The following is a 17,446-nucleotide window of genomic DNA, read 5'->3' on the forward strand; positions in this document are numbered from 1 at the left end:
ACACACACAGGGAGCGCCTAGAGGAAGATACATACGATCCGTGTGTGTGTGTGTGTGTGTGTGTGTGTGTGTGTGTGTTGTCGTCGCGCCTTGCACTTCAAGATATCACTATGAGGATGACGACGATGTTTGTTCGCTTTGAGTGGCCGTATTATTGCTGTTACAAGGACAGTTCTTCGTGATTATATGAATGTCATCACGTACACCAGGCGTCTCAAACTCACCTCAGCTAGCGCGCCGCCATCACGACATTTAGTATCCCGCAAGGGCCGCGAAAATGAAGAATGTTGGAGCGGTAGGTGGGTGGGAGTTCGAACGAAATGCCAGCTAGCGTTACCATTTGAAAGAAGGCTTTTTCTCATATCTCATATATGAGTAATTCCTGAAGCGGATTTGGCGTCAGAATTTGAGAAACATGTCGACGCTGATCTCCAGAGTGAATGAAATGTGGACGCCGATTCTGAAATGTAGAATTCTTGTTCCACGGTTATGTTTCCCAACATGATGACCACATGGGGTGCCTCACAAAAAAAAGAAAAAACAGACACGCCTGTGTAGCTCTTGAACATACTTATTCATAAAAAAAAAATAAATAAATGGGACGAAGGCAGTCATGCGCGTGCGTGGCCGCTAGCGGAGCGTCCGCGGGCCGCGTGTTTGAGACCCCTGACGTACACTTAAAGGAAGGAACCGAGACACGGGGCAGAACGTTACGCACACACGCAGACATACACAAACACGCACATACAACAAATGCATATGTACCGCTCGCCCCAGGGCGAGGGAAGGGAAAGGGAAGAAGGGGTTCCAGTACGCTGATTTCGGTTCTAGGCAAGCTTATATGTGTTTTGCGCTGAATTATCCTGTTGAGAACTTGACCATTTTTTTAACGGATAGGTCATAATGACAGTGGTTAAACGCGAGCCGTGGATAACATTTATTGAGGCGGAATAATCATATATTTGCAGAGTGCATGAATATTTATAGCTCGCTCTGATACCGCTACAATTGTAGTTACAGCTCAAGTCGGCAAAGTTACGTCCATATCCAGAATTGAAGCCTCGCACTGCATTCTTAAGGCCCCCATAACGGCGAATCGGATAGCGCAGTGCGAAATGGACACCTTGTCACCACGCGACGCGGCGCTAAAATATTACGTCGCAAACACGCTTCATGTGCTTTGCGTTCTATTTGTGCGTAGCAGCAGCTGAACATCGCGATGCGTGCCAACTGCTGCCTGCAGGCAGCCTCACGTGTGCCATTGCAGGAGCTTTATTGTACCTTTAAAGCTAACATTACTACCTCTTGCTAAGCTCAGATGATGCCAGCAGATGTCTTGTCCCTTGCCGAATGGCCGGCTTAGATTTGAGTTGGTTGCCCAAGAGGAGCGAGAGCCGGCCGTAACCTTTAAATAAGACACCCTTCCAGTTTGAAGGTTAGTAGATACGCGTTAATAAAACTAAGCGTGGGCCGCGTGGCAACGCACAAAACTTCAGCGTGACCAACTTGACCTTCGTAGGGAGGGACTGCTTACTCGCGGAACACCCGTATCGTATTCGACCCGTTGGTTAGTCTATTCGTGGTCTGCTGCTTGCGGAACGACAACTCGCTTCATCCTCTCCTATGAACACACACGCGCTCACGCACGCATAAACCACACGTACATGCACACGCTCATCTACAAACGAAACACATACAAACACATACACAAACACATACGCACACCAGCGAGCGCACACGTAGACGCACACATAGCACCTACAGGTCTACCGCATTCCCTAGTGCGACTGCGTGTTTGTGTTCGCGAGTGAGTGAGTGAGTTCAAGGAAGAGGGAGGGAGGCGGTCTAAGTATTGAGCTTTATGACGCGCTCGCGCCGTCGTGGGAGGCTCGAACGGTTTGACGGCACGTGGCTGGCATTCTGGATAAACACATCGGCGACGAGTTGTCGCGCTCCTTAATTTGGACTGGCCGGCTCGAAGCCACGCGCCCCGGCTTGTTTTGGCAAGGCGTCGGCTTGAATTTCCTTCACTCATACTTAGGGCGCCGTGTTTTCGGAGTTCATTATCTTTCTCTTTTGGCGGAAATTCCACGTTTATCGGGGTTTATGTTTCGTAAATCCCTAATTCTCCGAAATTCGGAGATTAATTTCGCATTGTTCTCAACGCTCCAATGTCTCGGATGAAATGATATCTGGACACGAAAACATCAGAAAACACGAAGCGTATTTTAGTTGTCTGGAAGCTTTGAGCGCACAAATACATGTATACACACAAAAGTACAAACGCTTCAATACAGAACACCTACGTTTGTGCGTATTACAGTCTTAAAGCTTGTTGTAATAGGCGCACACATACGTTACGAGGTCTGCATACTTGATGTCGTCTGGCGCGCCCCAGCGGCGCCAGGGGACCGTATATGAAGATGTCGCCTCACGCTCCCGGGGGCACTACTTACGTTAATATGTATCGCTTTGTGCGCGACAAGCCTTATGTCAAATGTGCGATGGGTGCGGTCTACGTGATACTGTTGACGTGAGGTAAGCTTCATATCGGTCAAACCGGCCGATGTATCAATGACCGCTGAGAACGTGACATTTCTATAAAGAACGTAACAGGCTCATATTGGCCGTTAAATTCGGAGTTTATCGGATAAATTCGAATTGCCAGAAATTTTAGAGGCGAGTGTTTACCGGATTTCTTCGGATTTATCCGAAAACACGGAGTCCTACTTACAGTGAAACCTCGGTGATACGATCACAGCTCATACGAATTTCGGGGTGATACGAATTTTTCGTTGGTCCCGGCCAAGGCCCATTGGCCTGCAGTGCAAGGAGTAAGGCTGTTGCGAACCATTTTTCACCCAGTGACGTTTCATACGAACGTACGCTACCGCCCAGATACGAAGAGGTGCTGCCTGCGCTGTCGCGGAAGACGCACCAAGCACATGCGAGCGCGGGAACGCAAGCATGGGCATGCGCGCCGCATCGCCAAATCGTCAGAATCACGGTGTAAACAAAACTCTTTTCTTACGGTCTGAATAAACCTCCAGGGACGCTCGCGGCCTCCAAGATTGTGTGCGCGAATCTCTGAGGCTCTTATGTGCCTCCCTGTGCCTTCGCATTTAGATTACGGAGGACATTAGCGCCACGCTTTTTTTAAGGCGTCGACGCGGGCTGCTGTCGCTGTACTGTGTTTACACGTGCCTGCCTCGTGCATCAGACATCCTATGAAAGGTGGACGAGGACCGAAAGAAGGCGAGGACGGTCTTGGCGAAGTAGTCAGGCCTCACAACGTCAACATGCGCTACCGTTGAGATCGCACTCGTGCGGGCACGGCCGTAAGTCTCCCCAAAACATCCCCAACACCTCTGCGATTACAAAATCATAACACAGGACCGGGGTCCTGTAAGTTTGTGGCCTTGATCCATCGCGTCAAAGCTCTTCTTTCGGTAATTTCGCTGCAGTACTTTGCTGTCATGCAAAAAAGCATACTAAAATTTGGAAGGGGCTACTGTTGTTGTGGGTCACAATGCACCTGGTTCATTAATTAAATAAGCGCGTACGGGCCGTATATTTACGAGTGCTGGCATGATTGCCGACATCTAAAAACTTAACTGACAATCATTCAGAGTTCTTCCTGACGTTGCTGCGTCCCTGAGCAACAATAAATGAAAATGGACGCCAGCTTTCTTTCGTCGCATGCTAATTTTTCATGCTTTCTGGTGATACGAATTTCCGATGATACGAATATTTTTGGTGGTCCCGTGAGGTTCGTATCACCGAGGTTTCACTGTATACTGCATGCGCGCTGCTTCACATCGTTTTTTTTTTCTTTAACTGCGCAGCACTCTGAAGTAGATACTGGGACTTGTTAATGTCCCTGATTCATTCAAGCGTAAAAAAAATGGAAAGATCCATAAGTCTCACAAAATTAGGACATAAGTTACGAAACGAGCTGCAGAAAGGCATACCATCTTCCGTATCTTAGATGCCTCATCAAACGCGAAAAGTGACCGTCGGCGGCGTCGGCGGCCTCATCGCGAGTGAAGCAAAGAATCATAATCACGCGATGACGTTATCTTCTCACGTCATCATGACGCGACACGTTGACAAAATTTTCATACGTCATCATGACGTCATAGTGACGTCACATGATGACGTCATCACATGACATCGTCGCCTGGTTAAAGGAGGGCCGATCACGGAGGCACTGCAAAACCACGTAAGGTGCCCAAAGCTTCCAACTCCTCTGATACCGGAGGCAGTGGAAAACCACGTTCGGTGTGAAAATTCTGAAGGCGTGATTAACACAGTCGACGGAGAAGTAAAAGAAGATGGGTTTGGCCTCCCAGTCGTCTTAGGCAATTACATAAGGGACCATGTGACTTTTTTTTTTGTTTTCTGAGTACCTGTACGAGATTTCGTTCAAATAATGTAGGCATTGTGTTTTCAAAAAAAAAAAAGCACTTACGGCATTTATGGCGAATATCTTTTTCCACTTAGCCTCGCCAGCGATGCCGGCGTTGTTGATCACGATGTCGAGGCCGCAGAAGTGGGCGCGGGTCCGGCAGAAGCAGTCTGTAATTGGAGGACACGAGAGCAACGGCATGTAGCGACTGTACGAAACGTTTAGGCTCGTTGCTAGACACAGTGGCGCTGCGAGTAATTGGTATGTGCAGTTTTTCGGACCTTCCGCTATCAATCAATGCAATTGAAGAAGAAGAGAGTGTAGAAGAAGAGAAGAAACATGGAATGCATGGTCACCAAGGCCAAACATAACTGGCTACCTCGATCACTTCAGGAAGGATGAGTAGCGAAAAGAAGCAAAAGCCAATGAGAAGCGTAATCCAGCGAGTGAATGAGGCCAAGCTTCTAGAATCATTTGTTTCGAGAATGATCTATCATATCGAGTGGTCGGAACAAGGGAGTGGAACATACTGTTGGCTGTGGAATGGCACACAGTGACACAGAGGATGTCGTATAGTTTCCCAACAATCGTGAGCTGCTTGCTGTTACGATGAGGAACGAATCAGGATGAGTGACAACTGCAACTCCTTACGAAATTAGAACGGACCAGGTGAAAAACTGCTCCGCCCCTTGTCAACCCTGGTAGGCAATGGGCGCGTTAAGTTAGCGCGCTCCGAACTCCAAAGGAACACGCTAGAATGCGCTCGAGTGCGATGCCTTCGGAGCTTAGCTTAATGGCAATTTCTGCCGACTGCTTTCGGCGGCACGAGAGCGTTACATGGCGAATGTTATGTTGCTTCCGCGGTAGGAAGCGAGTGGCGAAGGAGAACGCACTTCATCGGAAGAGAGAGTCGGAAGCACATCATTTTTTCGGAAGCCGTAGCAGGCGCGAGCTCTCGCGCAACGTCTCATGCACCGTCTCAGGGTTGCAGCGCGTAGAGCGCGCTCCTTAATCACGCGCCGGAAGTCGAATCTTAACCGTTAAGTTTACAAGAGCGCACTCCGCCGGCTAGAGCGCGCTCGAGCTCTCTAACTTAACGCGCCCAGTGCATCATAGAGAGCAACGGAGAAGCTTTACTTGCTAGGCAACTTTTCACCACAAATGTAGTCGACGCTTCTGCCAAGCACGAAAGTTACGAATAAGATCCAGTATTTACTAGGCACAAGAAATGATGAACTCGCCTTAATACCTACAGGAGACTGCGCGGTAAACGTTTAACTTACGAAAATTCTGTACAGTTCTGTAGAGTTCGTTTAGCTTGGTGATCGAACCTCGTTCCCTCCACCCCACGATGCATTTGCACCGATTGTGAAAGCGCAGTGTGCTGACAGTGTTTTTCATATAGAGAAAGCGAGAATGCGTGCGCGCGTACGTGCATGTGTGCGCATGTTAAGCGCCGCTAACCTCAAGCGACAGCCGCGCCAATGGTGTCCTGAGTTGCAGACCTGTATAAACGAGAAGCATTGCGGCGTGGCCCGGGTACTCAGAACAACGGTTTCTGGATACCTACAGAGGGAGGGCCTGTTCCTCCGTTTAATAATTTTATTTTTTTGCAATCTGGTCGCATTGAAAGGCTCGCTTCCATTTCACTATGGACATTCCGGTGTTCAGTGGATTCAGCAATAAATCTTACTTTACCCCCATAACTTGAGATATTCTTTTTCTCTTTTTCAATATAAGACCAACGTAACCTTTACCTCTACACAGTAGATAGTTGTCGAAATGAACTCACCGTCAAGTTCCTGATCGTCTGTGACGTCACATTTCAGGAAGATACAGCAGTCCTTCCCATACTTAGCCTGGAACTCCGCGGTTGTCTGCTTGCCCACATTGCAGTCCATGTCCAGAAGAGCTACCTGTAAAACGTAGTCGAAGCAGCGGACGCTGAATGAAACGTAACATATGAGTGCAAGTAATAACCATTCTTGGTGCGCCTACGGATATTGATAACGATGGAAGTGCGGTGGCAGCTGCTTTTTTGTCCACCTTATTGATAAGTTATGTGCATGCACTGCTACTTTTAACAACGAGATTGTTGGCCATAGCGCTGCTGACCGTCGAATACATCCATGTAGAGTTTATTACGCGAACGGCAGGCGGAACCGGAAAGAAAGAGCTGGTAATCAGCGTTGGTCTTGCGTAAATTGGCAAGTCTGTGACAGTTGTTGCTCAACATGGGTACACTTCGGTGAGTCATGAATGGCAAGTATGCGTATACAGTAAACGAATGACGAAATTAGGTGATGGGGAAATGGTTCAGCTAGAAGAAAGGAAAGTGTTCCTTGAATGCGAACATTAGGATGCGTTCACTTATGTCGGTTCCCTAAATGTGACAAAAAAACAAGCATCGAACGAATGGAAAGCTCTTGAGAAATTCGTACCAGATGATCATAATATAATGCAGGCTTCATAAAATTAAAGAAAACGCAGGTATATGTTTTGGCCGATGTCTATGCGCTGTTAGCTTTGATCACTCTCATGCGCGAGCTTCCTTGACGGCACAGGTTGGATAGTCAGTCAATGGCAGCTTAAGGTTCATATGAGCAGGCATTCAAACGCATTGGAGGAGAAACGAAATCCTAGAAAATCGGACAAGGATAAGGGTTGTCCTGTCTCTTTTCTGTCTTCAAAACCTGTTAAAGTACGCCTGCTGGAGACATAACGATTCCACTTGTGGCAGCCACATGCGAAGCCTGATGCCGAAATACTGGGTAAATATTTAAAAAAAAAAGATAAACGAATTCGCAGCATCGCTACATGCTTTGTATCTTCCTTATAATTTACAGATGAGTTTGAATAACACTTGTTTAACAATGAACTCGCGTTTGGTATCGGAAAATTTAGCACCGGCTTAAAATTTAAGTGTCGGCATGCTGTAAGGCACGTTTAAACTTTTAAGTGGAATGACACTGCTTTACGACACTTATAAATAACATTACCTTGCATCCTCTGCCAAGAAGAAGATCGACGATCGCTTTTCCGAAACCAGTAGCAGCTCCTGTTACGAGGGCAACCTTTCCCTTGAGGTCCTTCATGGTCGTGTTTAAGCTCGTCCTAGCAGTACCGGCTCTCGCAGGAGCTTCTGAACGAGGCTCCCAGCAGACCTCCCTTCTTATACTAAAAGAATAACCACGGGGTCAGCGAACCAAAGTCCCCACCAAACCTTTTAGTGGTCTGAAAACACCCTTCACACGAATGGCCGGCACACTCAGAACGCATGGTCCGCTTTGGTTTGTTATTCAGGCCACGATGTGTATGTTTTGACGGCGTCTACGAAGTTTTCAGAGGTCATCTGTCAAGGCAAGGCACAGACTCCATGCAAGGCCGCCGGTTTCGGAGGCCTACCGTTCAAACCGGCGTTTTCGTGTCGATCGCCCACGATTTGTTTGCTTCGTGCCGAAGGGCTCGGCACGGTTAAGGCCTTCGGCGCAGCCCCAGAAGCCTAAACATTCATCGCCAACGTGTGTTTCTGGAACGCGTGGCTGGAGATGCCTATACTTCAAGCCTTACGTAAGCAATGGGCCTGGTGGTAAAAGCGTCACTCCCTCCTAACTCTGACTCCCTACCGGTTGTAGGGCCTCTTGCGGCCAACGCGTGTGCCTGGCTTTTCGGCGCGGATTCCATAAACAAGCATGTATTGATTTTTGCCAGCCTTTCTGCTGTGTAGCATGTCTGACTATGTTTTATTTGATTCCGCTTGTTTTCGTCTTGTATTGAGTCAAACAAGAGAACATATGGGCCACGAGAAATTGGTCTCAGGGACGGCTAGAGAGTTATTTCTTCTTCCGTGCCAAGAATTCCCGACCGAGGCACTTGAACTGTCTGAAGACATGCTAGTACGAAAGTTGCTCTGGTTCGGAATTTCTGTGGTACTGAAACCAAGACGAAGAAAAAAAAAGAGTATGAGGGCGAAGCTTGCTCGGAATGCACTCGATGTACTATGTACAGTCGGCATCAAAGGTTTAAGGACCAGAAGGTCTAAGAAAAATTTAAATTTCTCAGAAATTTGTGACTGTACTCGGTCGAACTGCACAGTTCATGTTGTTGGCGCGTTTTAGGGCAGGCCGGAAACGTAAATTGAAGGTTGCCTGCCGATGTAGCGGCAATATTAAGTTTCTTATTGTGTCTCGTGGTCCCTAGACTTTTGAGACTGACTGTACGCGTTTCATGGAGGTAAAAAGCTTACACGCTCGTAAATGCAGTCGAATTGCAGAAAAAATGTGCAAAATCGTCCCCCGTGAAACATATTCCACACTTTGACTTAAAATATGAAGGTATAGCATGTTAAAATTAGTGTGGCGTCTTAGAGGGGAGTTCGATTGAATGCTATGTAGCTCTTAAATGGGTCACTCAGAGGAGTGCTAATTTTTATCTGATGGAACTTTTAATTTTGGACAATGTTTATATGTATGCAGTGCGCTCCTTCATAAAGAATACCCGCCGCGGTGGTCTAGTGTTTAAGGTGCTCGACTGCTAATCCTCAGGTCACGGGATCGAATCCCGGCCGCGGCGGCCGCAATTTCGATGGGGCGAAAATGCTAGAGGCCCGTGTACTTAGATTTAGGTGCACGTTAAAGAACCCCAGTTGGACGAAATTTTCGTAGCCCTCCGCTACGTCGTCTCTCATAATCATATCATGGTTTTGGGGCGTTAAACCCCAACAATTATTATATTATTATAAAGAATACCTAAATGGAAGCCTTGAATCTTGTGGATCACAATCGCAACAATATCGCGAGGACGACAGGGTTTTACATGTATTTTAAGGGAAGAACGGTAATTAGGGGTGCAGGAGTGCAGAATAAGAAACATTAAGTTGACCATCCTGCCGACGTCCCAAGTGAATATTTTGTTCAGTCTACAAAAGCTTCTTTTGGCCGCCAAGTCCTTCACGGCGTCGTCACATTCTTAACCATCACCGTAGGCATATGCGTCGCCCTGTTGTGCTCGATTTCGACTGGAATATCAGTTGTGGCTGCTTGGTTTTTGGTACGTACTCTCAGCTTCCTTTCACGTGACGTCACATCTGTCTCTTTTCTTTCGCATCTCTTGCTGCAAGGTTGTGCTCTTCTGAATGGTGTACGTTATTCATTATATATCATTTGCAAGCAGTGTTGATAGCATGCGGTAATCGCAGATGTCTCGTTTCAATATTGCCAATAAGCATTCGATTTTTGTACTAGCGGTGTATTGTCCGTTCGCCATCAGGTTCTTCTTGCACGCTAAAAAAATCGAGTATCTGAGGAGTCTTTCTGTCACACAACCTTGATCGTTATCTACCTCGCGTGCTTTCCTCGCGCATTTTCGATGGAGGCGAAAATGTTTGGCGCCCGTGTACTTAGGTTTAGGTGCACGTTAAAAACCCCAGGTGGTAGAAATTTCCTGAGCCCTCCGCTACGGCGTCTCTCATAATCATATCGTGGTTTTGGACGTTAAACCCCACATATTATTATTATTATTATTGCTTTCCTCGCGTTATCACCGCGATCCCAGCACTTCCCGTTAACGAACGGTGTGCGCGTTATCGGCGTGACATAGCGTTCTTCAGAGGAAAGTGGCGAGAGCCAAATTTTCGAGAAAGCAGACGCGAGCAAGCCAGATGACGATTATTGTTGTGTGGCAGAAATACATCCCGAATTCTCAATTTTTTGTTTCTTATAGCGTGCGCTGAAGATCTATTACGCTGTTCTAGTTATACACAAAACATATTAGACTTTCATGGGTTCGAAACAGCGCGTAAAATACGAGGACACAGAAAGAAACGGACAGGGCCAGGCGCTTTCTGTGTCCTCGTATTTTACGCGCTGTTTGGAACCCACGAAGCCTTACCAACAAGCTCAGACCCATATCATTTTAAAATATTAGATTTTGCCAATGCAAGTCCTGAGCATCTTATTGCAAGTAATCTCCAATGTTACAGTTATCGACAATATGATCAGTAAAGTGCAGGCTGCCGATATTCTTGTGATTGTCGCTATTAATTGCTGATACTTTGTAAGCACGTCACGTAACGCATTGGACAAGTCGTCACCAACGCCACGACCTTTATAAACCGGAGCTTCAACTGTTTCTACCTGCAGTGTACCTATAAGTAAGCATAGATAACGACAGTGTTCTGTTTAATTCTATTATTATTATTATTATTATTATTATTATTATTATTATTATTATTATTATTATTATTATTATTATTATTATTATTATTATTATTATTATTATTATTATTATTATTATTGGTGCAACAATACAAGATTGTGATGGTGCTTGCGGCAAAAGGGGACGTTAAACGTCACCTGGCTAAGCCTGCAGTGCAATGTACGCATTCAGCTGCACAGAATAATCACAAAAGTATGATGCATAATATGCAGGCGCACAATTAATACAAAAAACGCAGCTAAGTATAGAATAGTGATAATATATAGACAGTAGTGGTATTACACAACACTAAATATAACCATAAGAAACTTCAGACGGATATACAATCAACAATTCCAATCACGACAGTGTACGGGAATCACAGTCAATAAAAATATTCTTTAAATGCGAAGCATTTCTTAGCGAACCCCAGACACATTGGGCGTTTCTATCTATCTATCTATCTATCTATCTATCTATCTATCTATCTATCTATCTATCTATCTATCTATCTATCTATCTATCTATCTATCTATCTATCTATCTATCTATCTATCTATCTATCTATCTATCTATCTATCTATCTATCTATCTATCTATCTATCTATCTATCTATCTATCTATCCATCTATCTAGCCGCCTACGTCTGGGCGCTCTCCTGGTCGTCTCCATAACTTCAAATGTACCAAAACTGACATAGCAGGGGATCAGTGTATGACGAACACGATTCACTGGTCATGGCATGAATAACTGAAAATACCTGTCGCGTACGTCATGAAACCCTTTCTCTCAGTCACGCGTGGCACATACCCGCATACCAGATTTTATGTTATGCGGGTATGTGCCACAGGTGATACAAAGTCTCAACCAACACAGTAAACGCGAACACACACATTGACACGCAAGAAAAGTGATAATAATAACAATTGTTGGGGTTTTATGTCCCAAAACCACGATATGATTATGAGAGACGCCGTTGTGAAGGGCTCTGGAATTTTGACCATCTGGTATTCTTTAACGTGCACCGAGATCGCGCAGTACACGGGCATCTAGCATTTTGCATCTATCGAAATGCGACCGCCGCGGCCAGGATCGAACCCGCGACCTTCGCGTCAGCAGCCGAGCGCCGTAAACGCTACACCACCGCGGCGGACACAAGGAAAGTGAGGATGCTGAAGACAGAACACCCCTGGAAGACGCTAAACTACCATGCACTCATTCACGTGGTCCGCAACGTGGATCACGTCGATTACGTAAAAATCGGGGTCAATGCTTCCTACAATAAATTTTCCGAGCGAACAAGGCCTCTCATCATTACCGGTGACTTCAACATTGAATTATCAAGACCCAACAACGCCTCGTCCTTATACTGCGTGAAAGACGGCTTGAATGTAGACAGGGCATCAAAAGACCTCGATGCCACGTGCAGGACAGGAGGCGTCGTATATCATTTGAAATTAAGGGGCATCCAGGATTTCCACCAGCAGTGCTATACATCGCACTTCACTACACTTAGACCCCTCGTAGCCGCGATCACGAACAGATCCGATTAACAAGTCCGGCTTAGCTGCTGGTGCTCACTGATCACGGTGATGATTACCTTGTTCAAGAACTGTCAAGAACTCCTCCTAATCATATACAGAAATTCGTGAAACGTGCGTGCGTTCTCCGTCATAATGGACAGGTATAAGCATAACAACTGTAACGTAACTCTAACAACTGCAACTGGGACTGTAACTTACATGCAGTGCGCCTGCGCGGGCCACTCGGCTGCGTACCATATATCTAGAGAACCTTTCCTAAATGAAGCTTAGTTGCGAGTAACGCATGTCCTGTACATTTGTGTTTCTTGATTGTGCTGTTCGGATTCGCGCTATCCAGTATTGAAGAATATAAGCACTACATATCAGCTTACCGCGTCAGGTGTTGGTAACACCCATATTGCTGTTGGCATCGTCACGCAAGTGTAAACAACTGGTTATATAATACATATGCGACTCTTCAGCATATATGAGTGTGTTTATACCTCTTCCACATTTCTCTAGCGCCATTCCGTAAACTTTCGCTCAACCTGAAAAATTATGCCAGTCACCATCCCGCGCATGCTTCGCATAACATCGATTTCTACGGTACGTGGGATCTGCCGAATTTTTTTTCTTTTTCTTTGCTGAATGTTACAAGTGTATGAGAAATAGTAATACAGCACTTTAACTGCTGGTGCGTATTTAAAAGATTTGGAATTTGCCGATTTAATGGCTGCAGTTCGTCATTAATTCTTGTTTTGGCCCAATGAATGCCGAATATCTAAATTCGAACTTTGGTGAAGTGTTAGTATAGGCGGGTGGAAAATTTTGACAATAAGCTGTGTGATAGTTAAGAAAAGTTACGCAATAGTCAGAGATGAAATTAACAACCATGCGCCACAGCCCGGAGCTTGCTGTCATTCTGCGTATCACGCTGTCCTTGCTGCTTCACCTGGATGTACAACCCTGCGGCATAGAACACACCCAAAAATTTGTGAAGATGACCTGATTTATTACGAATGGTGCACATAGGTGATGTGATTAAAGAGTCCTGTAATATTTTGCGAAAAAAGATCTGCTTAAAAACAGTCGGCTTCAATCCTGTACCGTGAAAATCGGTGCACCATGCAGGGGAATTATTAGGATTTTAAGAGTTGGCATTTGAGCATCAAAGCATTATCGACCAAGCCATAGGTGGACATGCCCATAACCTCGCTGTTAATTAAATGCCTCGCCTGTCTGACTAGACAAAAAAAATCAATTTTATAAGTTTTCACCAAGACATTCTTAAATATTTTCTCAAGAAGTATGCTTTCCGAACTGATTCGCCTAATATTTTCCTTCGTAGCTTGTGACCCTGATATCAACATGTCCATCAGCGTGTAGGTCTTTCATGTTTTACAAATTTTCATTTACCATGTATTGGAAAGCTTAAAGAACCCATTTGCTTGCCTGTTTTTACATTGCTTTAATACCTTAAAATAAAGTAAGTGCCACTGGATGCTCAAGTTCAAGCAAGTTTAGCTTTTTAGAATTGTTAAATATAGAATTCGCTCCATCAAACACACCCATATTCACTAAATAGAACTACTCGTGGTATTTCGTTTTGTAAAGGCTAGTTAAAAAGCCTCAGTTCATCACACAGGCGGATGCGACGACTTGCTGGTCGTTAACCGCAGCTACCTGATACGACGGCGCATTGTGTGCAAAAATAACCCGCACCCAAATGGCCCGTGATACTCCAGCCCTACATTCATAGCCTCCTAACGATGCCGTGGCTCTGACTCAGCGGTGCCTGGCGTGTTCTCAGCAGGGCTTGCACGGCGAGCGTGTAGTGCGAGTAAATAAAGAAGCAGGAGACCACCTGGCCAGCCAAACAAAGCGAGGTGCCAGATGAACCGAGGACCTGGCTAGCTCTGAGGTTAATTGCATAACAGGGAATGCCTTGACCCTGCCACCTTGACGCTGGCACAAGATAGCGACTCGCAGCTGTTTTCAAGCTTAAAAGAATAGTGGCACCAATTTTTCAAGCTGAGCTTACTCTGCCATACAAATCTTCTGAAGACAAGAACCACTCTCAGCAATTGTGTAAACGCTGATATCTTGTTTTGATAATAAAAAGCCAATTTTCGCATGGCGCCCCTACTCTCGTCGACATTATCATGACGTCAGTCTACACTATCAATTCTGGTGACTTCACGCACAAGTATGGCTAGTTGTGATGACGTCGGGTACCAAAACATTCAAAATGGCCGCTCGTGTATCACTAACAGAGTAACGGAGCGCAGCGGCCATGGAAACATCCCAATATCTTGCGCGAGCACGTGACGTCCCGATACGGTATGAGCTCGTCGTCAGGGTACAGTAGGAACCGAAAGTATCTTTTTAAAACACATTGTAATAATTTTTTCAGGATACACTCACGCTTAACGGTACAATGACTAGGCTCTTGAGGGCTTGGGCTTTAGTTTGACGCAAGAGCACGACAGCTGAAAATTTTTGTGTCAGTACCACTCTAACTGTGTTTATCAGTACTAGATGATTTGAGTAATCATGTGCTGGCATGCAGGCTCCGCGACTCCAGCTCCACATGTGTGTATCTCTGGCAATAGGATGAATGAACTAGAGACAATAGGGTGAAAGAACTAATAAGACACCCTCGTAGACTATCTCTGGCAATAGGATAAGTGAATTAGTCAGACACCCATCGTAGACTATCTCTGGCAATAGGATGAATGAACTAGCAGGCAATAGGGTGAAAGAACTAATAAGACACCCATCGTAGACTATCTCTGGCAATAGGATGAATGAACTAGAGACAATAGGGTGAAAGAACTAATAAGACACCCTCGTAGACTATCTCTGGCAATAGGATGAGTGAATTAGTCAGACACCCATCGTAGACTATCTCTGGCAATAGGATGAATGAACTAGAGACAATAGGGTGAAAGAACTAATAAGACACCCTCGTAGACTATCTCTGGCAATAGGATGAGTGAATTAGTCAGACACCCATCGTAGACTATCTCTGGCAATAGGATGAATGAACTAGCAGGCAATAGGATGAATGAACTAGTCAGACACCCATCGTAGACTATCTCTGGCAATAGGATGAATGAACTAGCAGGCAATAGGATGAATGAACTAGTCAGACACCTATCGTAGACTATCTCTGGCAATGGGATGAATGAACTAGCGGGCAATAGGATGAATGAACTAGTCAGACACCCATCGTAGACTATCTCTGGCAATAAGATGAATGAACTAGCAGGCAATAGGATGAATAAACTAGTCAAACACACATCGTACACTATCTCTGGCAATAGGATGAATGAACTAGCAGGTAATAGGATGAATGAACTAGTCAGACAACCATCGTAGACGTTCGTCTACAATGGGTGTCTGACTCCACTGACGGGACACGATACACTGTGCCGGTTACATGTAAACTAGCAAACTCATTTCTCATGCAAAACAATCAACTGAAAACTAGCTGCAATTGAATGCTAAGTTGGTAGTACTTGCCTTTGTATCATTAACAGCGACGTAGTGACAATGAGGTTGAGGTAGCATATTCGATCATGACCTGCAACGGAAGCATTCTGGTGTGTATGGAATACAAAAATGTAGTAGATGCCCCCTTCATAGGAATCTGTTTCAACACGACAGGGAGAAGTGTACTCATAGAAGTAGTTTCAGCTCCGTTAGATGTTAAGAAATATAAAAACCAAAATTTTAATTAGTTGTGATATGACTGAGTTCTGTATAATGTTTTTTTTATTGTTTAGCTTTTACGCCAACTTTAAATCGCAAGAGGAACCCCGCTCCACCTCTGGGGGCGGAGCTTGTATTTTATAATAAGTACAAGCTCCGCCCCCAGGACTGCAGCGCACTTGTCAATCACCAATATAAGAGAGCCGTGCAAGCCGGTTTGCTTTCGAGCATAAGCACTTTCTCTGTGACTATCGAAAACTAAATGTTCGTCGTTCCTACCTAAATCATGAACTTACGCTAAAGGTGTATGTCAGAATCTCTGATGAGTTTTGCAGGGACGTTCAAGTTTTCGTTTTAAAACCAGCGACACGAACATGGGTCTGTTTGGGTACACCAATTATCTAAATCACGCGCACAGTGCTTGGCGTCACAGGAATGAGCAAGTGTGATTGGGTGGAGCAGTGATTGCTGTCGGTGGTGCCTGTATTTATTCTTAGGTTGTAGCCGACTATAGCTCAGGATCCTTGTATTCCGAAGCATTCTAAATACTGTGTTCGTCAAAATTTTTAGGCCAATGGTAGGTTTATTTGATTTCCGCGTGGTGTATTACAAATTCAGATAAACGTTGTACGCGGAGGTCATTGTTTTCCTGAACAAGCTTGCAAAAATAGGATCGACCGATAATTCGCCATAAAACGCAAAGAGAATGATCAAATGGTGGTATTACCTTTAGGACGGGTGCGTAGAGTGGCATCTGGAAGACGTGCGCCGGAAGGTGGTTTCAAACAAGTCGCGAATTCATGGCGAATTCTGGTTCTCGTCAAGGTACGTCTACCTCATGATATTCGGGACAGGCGCTCCCATAGTAGACAACAGAGTAGTCTAAGCAGTCTACCATTTCTTCCAAGCACGTCTCTTAATTACGTTCAAGTGTCATTAAAGCGAAAGGCTTACATGCCTCAACAAACGCGAAAAGTGTCCATCGACCTGAACACGATTGATGCGAAAGATCATCACGTGATGACGTCATCGCCAAAACGTGTCAGGTCATAGCATTACATGGTCGCTTGGCCAAAGGTGTGCCGATCCCGGAATCAGTGCAAAACCACGTTGGGCGCAGAAAGCTTTCGGGGATGGGAGGATCAACTCAGTCCACTGTGGAGAACAAGAAAAAGATGGTTTTTGCTTTTGCCTACTCACCCGAAGGTTCCGGGATTCGATCCCGCGACCTTCGGGTGAGCGGTCTAGCACCATAGCCACTAGACTACCGGGGCGAGTATACAGCTTTAATTAGCTCTTTCAGACGGCACCTATGAATAACTGTCTCTAATGTGTCAAATCTATACAACGTTATTTTAAGGTACTCGACATTCTATCGCATCAAAAATAGTGTCATAATGCGTTAATTTATGTGTGTGATAGTAATTAATTCTAATTCAATTGTAAAGAAATATCTCATTTTTGTGAAGCCATTCATGCTACCTTTTTGCATTAATAGAATGAAATTTTATGCCAGAAATACAGTGCAAATTCGTTTTCGGGTATGTCCACTTGGAGCAAAGAAAAATTACAATTTCGATGCGGCTCGCGCGAAGGGGCAGGTCGA

General features: G+C 45.2%; 1 protein-coding gene across 1 annotated transcript in view; it reads right to left on the bottom strand.

The window, feature by feature from the left end:
* The window catches only part of LOC119403342 (uncharacterized), a 53,856-nt gene extending 46,193 nt beyond the window's left edge, over positions 1-7,663 (bottom strand). The window contains exons 1-3 of the mRNA XM_037670285.2: positions 7,408-7,663; positions 6,201-6,324; positions 4,472-4,578 (exon numbers count right to left, since the gene is read on the bottom strand). Coding sequence (XP_037526213.1) covers positions 4,472-4,578; positions 6,201-6,324; positions 7,408-7,503 — 327 coding nt within the window. The 5' untranslated portion in view covers positions 7,504-7,663. The remainder of the gene's footprint in view (positions 1-4,471; positions 4,579-6,200; positions 6,325-7,407) is intronic.
* Between the last annotated feature and the right edge of the window lie 9,783 nt (positions 7,664-17,446).

Source organism: Rhipicephalus sanguineus, chromosome 8 (genome assembly GCF_013339695.2).
Source record: "Rhipicephalus sanguineus isolate Rsan-2018 chromosome 8, BIME_Rsan_1.4, whole genome shotgun sequence".
In the NCBI taxonomy this organism is placed as follows: domain Eukaryota; kingdom Metazoa; phylum Arthropoda; class Arachnida; order Ixodida; family Ixodidae; genus Rhipicephalus; species Rhipicephalus sanguineus.